Here is a 9,443-nt window from a genome sequence, read left to right on the forward strand (position 1 = left end):
AGTTCAATGTTGCTTGAAGTCCTTACAGAATGTTGCTTGAAGTCCTCAGTCGTCTGTTGCGGAAAAAAGGTTCTTCCACAGTAGCACAGTCCGTAGTCTAACTCCAGCAGTAGATGATGCTTTCCTCTCCATCGAATTTCAACAATTAACGACTTGCAAGCACTTTCAATAGAATCAAGCTGACTTTAGAGTTTTTGAGGGATAAAAGATTGTCACAGTCTAACTTCCCTTCCTTCAGTTCAAATTACCAGAGATCTCTGTTTTTGGCTTGACTTTTTTAGAATTTTGAGAGATAATAATTAAACATACTAAAATCCTTTTCCTTCAGTTTAAATGGTTGAAAGCTCTTTTTTCAGGTGCTAAACACCACAGCTGTCTGTCTGTGTCCTCTCTGTCTGTGTTCTGTTTGAACAAGCAGTGTTCAACTAAAAAGACAGTTCAAAATTGAATTGTAACAAATGTATCACTTGATACTCACTCCCAGTGACTGTATCTATGATAACGAGAATGCACCCTTTGAATCGCACTATCCAAATAGTTGTTTCTAAGGCAATGAAATGGCACCTTCCTATAACTCCTGAGGCTTGCTGGTTCTTAAAGTAATACTGATCCTTTGCAAGCCTTAAAGGCAAACCGCATATTCCCGGGAAAAAAAACTGCAGGACCATGACACCAGGCAACATCCTGGTGAATCTGTTAGTGTGGAGTTTTGAGGTTAATAAACTTATACCTTTCTTCTTTAAATCTAAGAAAACCCAACTGGTTGATTTCCTTGCCTTACAATTGGAGAGCAGTAAACAAGGATTCACTGAGGGGGAGCTAAAAACACGGTGCTTTTAAAATTAAACCCTGTTACGGTTAAACCAGGCAAAGGCTGAGAGAGAACCCCTGGACCTCTTTCTCACCTGGTCATCACAGAAATTTGGGGGCTAGAGTCCAGATTTGACCCACAGACAAATGAGGAAATTGGAAGCGGAAAATCAAATTGATCCCAATCAAAAAGAGAAAAAATTTCAATACATGTTCTCTTGTGGTAGTGTGTGCTAGAATACCAACATGTCTGCGACTGCAGCCAGTAACTCCCCAAGCCAGGGTGAAGTAACTTGGGATAAGTTAAATGCACTGTCTATGGAAGAGTTGAGAAAAATGGCTGAGCAGTGTGGAATTACTGTCTGCTCCAAGGACAGAAAGTCTGAACTCCTAAGACTAGTGGTGAACCATTTTTCCCTTGAATCTGAAGAAGTAGAAACAGGGTTGGAAGTAGACGCCGACAGGGAATTTTTTTTTTTATTCATTCATGGGATGTGGGCAACGCTGGCCAGGCCAGCATTTATTGCCCATCCCTAATTGCCCTTGAGAAGGTGGTGGTGAACTGCCTTCTTGAACCGCTGCAGTCCATTTGGGGTAGGTATACCCACACTGCTGTTAGGAAGGGAGTTCCAGGGTTTTGACCCAGCGACAGTGAAGGAACGGCGATATAGTTCCAAGTCAGGATGGTGTGTGACTTGGACGGGAACTTGCAGGTGGTGGTGTTCCCATGTATTTGCTCCCCTTGTCCTTCTAGTTGGTAGAGGTCGCGGTTTGGAAGGTGCTGTCTAAGGAGCCTTACTGCGTTGCTGCAGTGCATCTTGCTGATGGTACATACTGCTGCCACTGTGCGCCGGTGGTGGAGGGAGTGAATGTTTGTAGATGGGGTGCCAATCAAGCGGGCTGCTTTGTCCTGGATGGTGTCGAGCTTCTTGAGTGTTGTTGGAGCTGCACCCATCCAGGCAAGTGGAGAGTATTCCATCACACTCCTGACTTGTGCCTTGTAGATGGTGGACAGGCTTTGGGCAGTCAATGGTAGCCGCTAGGATGTTGATAGTGGGGGATTCAGTGAGGGTAATGCTGTTGAATGTCAAGGGGAGATGGTCATTGCCTGGCACTTGTGTGGCGCGAATGTTACTTGCCACTTCTCAGCCCAAGCCTGGATATTATTCAGGTCTTGCTGCATTTCTACATGGATTGCTTCAGTATGTGAGGAGTCACGAATGGTGCTGAACATTGTGCAATCCTCCACGAACATCCCCACTCTGACCTTATGACTGAAGGAAGGTCATTGATGAAGCAGCTGAAGATGGTTGGGCCTAGGACACTACCATGAGGAACCCCTGCAGTGATGTCCTGGAGCTCAGATGATTGACCTCCAACAACCACAACCATCTTCCTTTGCGCTAGGTATGACTACAGCCAGCGAGGGGTTTTCCCCCTGATTCCCATTGACCTCAGTTTTGCTAGGGCTCCTTGATGCCATACTCGGTCAAATGCTGCCTTGATGTCAAGAGCAGTCACTCTCACCTCACCTCTTGAGTTCAGCCCTTTTGTCCATGTTTGAACCAAGGCTGTAATGAGGTCAGGAGCTGAGTAGCCCTGGCGGAACCCAAACTGAGCATCGCTGAGCAGGTTATTGCTAAGCAAGTACTACTTGATGGCACTGTTGATGACACCTTCTATCACTTTACTGATGATAGAGAGTAGGCTGATGGGGCGGTAATTGGCCAGGTTGGATTTGTCCTGCTTTTTGTGTACAGGACATACCTGGGCAATTTTCCACATTGCAGGGTAGATGCCAGTGTTGTAGCTGTACTGGAACAGCTTGGCTAGGGGCGCGGCAAGTTCTGGAGCACAGGTCTTCAGTACTATTGCCGGAATATTGTCAGGGCCCATAGCTTTTGCAGTATCCAGTGCCTTCAGTCGTTTCTTGATATCACGCGGAGTGAATCGAATCGGCTGAAGTCTGGCATCTGTGATGCTGGGGATGTCAGGAGGAGGCCGAGATGGATCATCAACTCGGCACTTCTAGCTGAAGATTGTTGCAAAAGCTTCAGCCTTATCTTTCGCACTGATGTGCTGGGTTCCCCCGTCATTGAGGATGTGGATATTTGTGGAGTCACCTCCTCCAGTTAGTTGTTTAATTGTCCACCACCATTCACGGCTGGATGTGGCAGGACTGCAGAGCTTAGATCTGATCCGTTGGTTATGGGATCGCTTAGCTCTGTCTATCGCATGCTGCTTATGCAGTTTGGCACGCAGATAGTCCTGTGTTGTAGCTTCACCAGGTTGACACCTCATTTTGAGGTATGCCTGGTGCTGCTCCTGGCATGCCCTCCTGCACTCTTTATTGAACCAGGGTTGGTCTCCTGGCTTGATGGTAATGGTAGAGTGGGGGATATGCCGGGCCAAGAGGTTACAGATTGTGGTGGGTACAATTCTGCTGCTGCTGATGGCCCACAGCGCCTCATGGATGCCCAGTTCTGCATTGCTAGATCTGTTCGAAATCTATCCCATTTAGCACGGTGATAGTGCCACACAACACGATGGACGGTATCCTCAATATGAAGGTGGGACTTCATCTCCACAAGGACTGTGCGGTGGTCACTCCTACCAATACAGTCATGGACAGAAGCATCTGCAGCAGGCAGATTGGTGAGGATGAGGTCAAGTATGTTTTTCCCTCTTGTTGGTTCCCCCAGCACCTGCCGCAGACCCAGTCTAGCAGCTATGTCCTTTAGGACTCGGCCAGCTCGGTCAGTAGTGGTGCTACTGAGCCACTCTTGGTGATGGACATTGAAGTCCCCACCCAGAGTACATTTTGTGCCCTTGCCACCCTCAGTGCTTCCTCCAAGTGGTGTTCAACATGGTGGAGTACTGACTCATCAGCTGAGGGAGGGCGGTAGGTGGTAATCAGTAGGAGGTTACCTTACCCATGTTTGACCTGATGCCATGAGACTTCATGGGGTCTGGAGTCGATGTTGAGGACTCCCAGGGCAACTCCCTCCCTATTGTATACCACTGTGTCACCACCTCTGCCCGGGGGACAGGACATACCCAGGGATAGTGATTGCAGTGTTTGGGACATTGTCTGTAAGGTACAATTCCGTGAGTATGACTATGTCAGGCTGTTGCTTGACTAGTCTGTGGGACAGCTCTCCCAACTTTGGCACAAGCCCCCAGATGTTAGTAAGGAGGACTTTGTGGGGTCGACAGGGCTGGGTTTGCCGTTGTCATTTCGGGTGCCTAGGTCGATGCTAGGTGGTCCGTCCGGTTTCATTCCTTTTTTTTATTGACTTCGTATCGGTTAGGTACAACTGAGTGGCTTGCCAGGCCATTTCAGAGGGCATGTAAGAGTTAACCACATTGCTGTGGGTCTGGAGTCACATGTAGGCCAGACCAGGTAAGGACAGCAGATTTCCTTCCCTAAAGGACATTAGTGAACCAGATGGGTTTTTACAACAATCGACAATAGTTTCATGGCCATCATTAGACTAGCTTTTAATTCCAGATTTATTAATTAAATTCAAATTCCACCTTCTGCAGTGGTGGGATTCAAACCCATGTCCCCAGAGAAATACCCTGGGTCTCTGGGTTACTAATCCAGTGATAATACCACTATGCCACCGCCAACCCACCTACACCGCCTAGCAAAGGTACAATTGGAACAGAGGAAACTTGAATTAGAAGACAGGGAAATGAAAAGAGAAAAAGAGAGACAGGAGAGAGAGAAAGAAAGAGCCTGTCAGAAGGAACGTGAAGAAAAAGAGACCGAGGAGAAAGAGAAAGAGAGAGCCTTCCAGAAGGAATGCGAAGAGAGAGAGCTGAAGTGGTTTGAGTTAACTAAAGTTTAGAACCCTCAAGAAGCATGCTGATCAAACTTACCTGGAGTTTTAGAGAAATAAGCAGCTGGCTTTTGACCAGTGGCTGAGGGCTTTTAAAATGCAGCTCCGCTATGAAAATCTCAGAGAGGTAATTTTGCTCGAGAAATTTAAAATCTCTCTCCCACTCTCCATAAAGACACATGTAAAAGAACAGAAGGTTCATAGAGCCCATCAGGCTGCAGTTCTGGCTGATGAGTTTGCTCTCATTTATAAGTCGGTTTCCCAGGGGAATCCCACAAATCCAAAAAGGACAAAGGGTGGGAAGGTGATAGAAGCCCAAGCAGTCCTGGGAGAGAAAGAAAAGCAGGAGACACAGGGGGCCCTCCTCCAGCCAAAAAGGATAGTGCTGTAAGTAGGAGTGAGACCCGGAGACCTGTGTGCTTCCATTGTAATAAAGCAGGTTATCTAAGAGCTGACTGTTGGAAACTACAGGGAAAGCCTGTAGGTTTAACCAGGGCACATCTGCTCAGTGAAGGAGAAAGGATCCTGATAGAAACACAGTTGAACAAGCTGTGGCTTTGACTGCAGTAATAGTAAGACCCAGGAAGTCTACTGCTGCAAGTGCAGGAAAAGTTAATAGGATTCCTGAAGGTTCTCAGGGTTTTGTGTCTGAAGGGAGAGTAACCCCATGCCCCTCGAGTGGGGCAAGCAAGTCCATAGTAATTCTCAGGGACACAGGGATCACTAGATCCCTTTTACTGGGAAAAGGCTTGACCTTTCCCCCAGCGAGTGCAGTAAACACCAGAATGGTGGTGAATGGTATTGGAAAGCAGTGTATGCCTGTACCTTTACGTCAGGTGCACTTGGAATGCGACCTAGTTTCGGGATCGGTAACCGTAGGGATTGTCCCTAGTTTGCCTGTGGACAGGGTTGAACTGCTCCTAGGTAATGATCTGGCGGGGGCGAAGTTAGTAGCTTCCCCAGTAGTGAAAGAAAGACCAAAGGAGGTAAGAGAGACAGGACAGTGGCAGGACACGATCCCCTGCAGTTCCCCTGCTTGTGTAGTGAATCAAGCAATGATCAAACCGTCTCCCGCAGAGGAGACTGCATTGGCACTGCAGGCAAGTGACCATGAGGTCTGTCTGTCTGAGACTTTCTTTGGAAAGTTAGAAGACCCAGGGAATGAATTAAATGAATCTCCCCTAGCTGAGGCTCAGTGAGATGACCCAGTACTGGGAGAGTTAGCACAGGCTGCCCAGTTTGAAATTGAAGCAGAGGGAGTCCCTAACTGCTACTATTTAAAAAATGAGGTACTAATGAGGAAGTGGAGTTCACCTCACAGACCTGAGGGCAAGGAGTGGACAGTAGTTCACCAGTTAGTGGTGCCGTAGAGGTACCGGAGTGAAACATTAAGAATAGCCATGAGATTACAGTGGCTGTACATGTCCGAAAAACCAAAGCCAACATAAGACAGTCGTTTGACTGGCCAAAACTCCACAAGGATGTGGTGGAGTACTGTAGGAGTTGTCACATGTGGCAGATTGAGGGAAAACCCCAAGCTACAGTGAAGTCTGCCCCTCTAAGTCCTATCTCGGTGTTTGGAGGACTCTGCAGTAGAGGGCTGGTAAACCCCTGCCGAGAACAAAAGGGGACAAGACAGGCACAAGGCTGGAAAAATGCTAGAAAGGGAAGGGGAAAAAGCGACAAAGAGGGCAGGTTAAAGGAATTCCTGGAGGAGTCCCAAATGGAAACCCCTACTGTCCGGTCTGCCAACCCTGAAATGTTTGAGAAGTTAGACCCCATATGCTCCTATGTAAATGCAAAACACTAGAAGCACCCCACCAGAGTTGCTAACAGCAGACAACATGCAAAGACAAAGAGGGGGAGAGAAACCAGTAGGGTGATACCTCACCTCGTCAAAGTGCCACAGGGGAGTGTAGTAGAGTCTGCACAAATACCTGTAGGCAGGAGTGTCCCAGAGGACAAAGGGGAGATTAGCGAAGAATCCTCCCCCACAGTCAGAAAAAAAGAGAACCACCCATCCCCTAAAGTCAACAGCCTTTACATGACTCAGCAAAGCACTGAAAGAGAGTTCAGGATAGACCCGTCCACTACTGACTGTCCTGGGGGAAAAAAAATTTCAATTTAAGGCTAATTAAATCTAACCCGCCCCACCCCACTTTGCAGACCTCAATAGGAACAAAGACCCTAGGCAGTCATGGAAATGGGCAAACTGAAGGAAAACTTCCCCAAAGAACCACATGTTTATTGGGAGGCCATACAGGGGGTAGTTAAAGCAGCACTGATACAATGAAAAGACAGGCTGTAATAAGTTGTAGGATTTATGAATGAATGTGAATGAATGAGAGAGTGACGCTTGCTTTTTTCCTGTATCTTATATTTTCTCTCTCGCCCCTTTTTAATGAAATGGGCTTTTCTCAAATCACATTTCATTCCACTGGGTGTGGAGCTGTCATGCTGGGCCCCCACCTGCCAAGAATGAGGCATATTAATTTCACCATACAGACATTAAATTTCAAACTGTTGCTGGGAAGAAGAGAAGGCCTGTTACAAGGACTGCCAGACACTTGGATGGAGGACATCTGCATACCAATGGATACAAGAGAGGTTACTTCCCTTATCCACTTAACCTAAAATGAACTTTGATCACCAGGTATTGTGTGTAAGAAGAGACATTCTAGGGTCTGCTCGGACAAGAGAATCCACAAACACAAAAGTGGTTAAACTAGTTGGTCATGTGAATAACCTGCTGACCAACTTGGGAGTTTTTGAATTGTGCAAAGACAGTTTTTGAACTCAGAAAGACTGTTTACTCCTGGACTGAGAAGACCTCTCCTGTCTGCTTCCATCTCTTTCTCTCAAGCCTCTAGACCCACGGAAGACACGTGAACCTCAAGAGAGAAAAGTCTCCTGCATCAAACAACGATTAAGAAGAATACTGGGCCCCAATAAAAAGCAAGACCTAGCTGCAATCAAGGACTCTACAGCGAGCTTGAAGAACAGTAACCAAAACCATCTTCAGATATTGCCTCAAACTTTTCCACTTTATTTCTTCTGCTCTATTCTGTCTCTATCTGCATGTGTGTATTGCGTATACATGCTAGCATGGGCGCATCGTGTATCTGTAGGCATTAACTGAATTAGAGTTTAAGTTTAATAAAGTTCAACCTTTCTTCTTTAAACCTAAGAAAACTTGTTTGGCTGGTTTTTTTGCCTTACAATTGGAAAGCAATGAACAAGGATTCACTAAGGGGGAGCTAAAAAAAACAGTGTGTTTAAAATAAAATCCTATTAAGGTAAGACCAGGTGTAGGCTGAGAGGGAACCTAAGACCCCTTTCTCACCTGGTCGTAACAATTCATTCATGGGATGTGGGCATCACTGGCTAGGCCAGCATTTATTACCCATCCCTAATTGCCCTTGAGAAGGTGGTGGTGAGCTGCCTTCTTGAACCGCTTCAGTCCTTGATGTGTAGGCAGGTGCCAGTTAAATTCCCCCTATTGACTTATTTGGTACAGTCCCCAAAGGGTTAAGCTGTTTCTATAGTTTATGCTGTAACCACAAGAGTTTGGTATTTCCATCCTGTTGCTGTTCAATAGTTGCACGTGTTAAATAAGTGCTCATGGAAACCTGCAGCAAATTAGACATGCCCTAGTGGGTTACTTAAACGTGCCAAATCGTCAACAGGTAGTAAAATAGGAGCAAAAGGATGAACTTGTATTGCTACCATTAACTGCAAAACAATTATCAGTGTCAAGAAACCATTGGTGCTATGTAAGCACATTCTGACCAGCCAATTAGGTGGGAGAGGACCATTTCCTGTTCTGCGGAAGGTTCTCACTGAAACAGAACAAAAATATTCAGCGTAGCGATAACAGATATGTCTCCATAAAATTGAATGTTCAAGCTGGAAAAGGAGAAACCATTTACTTTTCACAATAGAGTATGGCATCCAGTTATACTGCCATGTATCTTCAAATGAAACTGAAGGACCCTAGGAGAATTCTACGTCGGTCTGCAGGAGGTAAAATTCTAACGATTACCATATCAATAAGCTGTACTAATCTTGCCATTTAGATAGTATTGAAAACTCAGATGTACTTTGTGTTGACAGGATAGCTATTTGTTAATTTAGCATGTATTTATTCATATTACCAGCTAAGATTCAGAATATGAGAAAACTGGAGCATTTCCTTCCAGTACTTTAAAGTGCAGACAAACATACTACTCAAGGTATTTTGGGCAGAATAAAACAATTGAACAAGCTAATATATCCCAAGTAATTAAAGGGAAAATTATGAATGAAAGAAATAAGCAGTTTAATCCACTAAGAAAAAACTGAAGACAAAATAAAATTATCCTAAATGGTGTTAAGCAGGAATTGCTTTATTTGAACATATATTCTACAAACAAGGAAATGGACTGCTGTTGCCACACTTCTTTTTAAAGAAAAAATATACATGGCAATGAGCTTCTTTGTAACCTTTGTCTATTATTAGATTTCATCTAAGGAATATATCCTGTTAATTCTGCTTTTGCGGTTAAGCTCTACTTTTTGCTATCAGGTCTGAGCAAGATGCCCTTTGCACAGTACTCATTCCGGCTTGTGGGCAGAAGCACAGGAAACAGTCAGTGATGAGAACTGAAATAAGGGAGGGTCTACCTAACCACATAGCTGCTCTTGGACATTTTTATACATTCAAACATGAAACTAAGAAAGCATCCTCAGCTTCTGTATTTTACTATTATGAGGTGCCTGTCTCATTTCCTTTTAGTATATGGTCAAAAC

The 9,443-nt window shown here is 45.3% G+C and overlaps 1 protein-coding gene across 2 annotated transcripts in view; it reads left to right on the forward strand.

Moving 5' to 3' along the window:
* Nucleotides 1-8,273: 8,273 nt before the first annotated feature.
* Nucleotides 8,274-9,443, forward strand: part of LOC137383387 (genetic suppressor element 1-like) — a 319,556-nt gene continuing 318,386 nt past the window's right edge. For both annotated transcript variants that reach the window (XM_068056168.1, XM_068056178.1), the window contains exon 1: nucleotides 8,274-8,678. In XM_068056168.1, coding sequence (XP_067912269.1) covers nucleotides 8,600-8,678 — 79 coding nt within the window. In that variant the 5' untranslated portion in view covers nucleotides 8,274-8,599. The remainder of the gene's footprint in view (nucleotides 8,679-9,443) is intronic.

Source organism: Heterodontus francisci, chromosome 2 (genome assembly GCF_036365525.1).
Source record: "Heterodontus francisci isolate sHetFra1 chromosome 2, sHetFra1.hap1, whole genome shotgun sequence".
NCBI lineage: Eukaryota > Metazoa > Chordata > Chondrichthyes > Heterodontiformes > Heterodontidae > Heterodontus > Heterodontus francisci.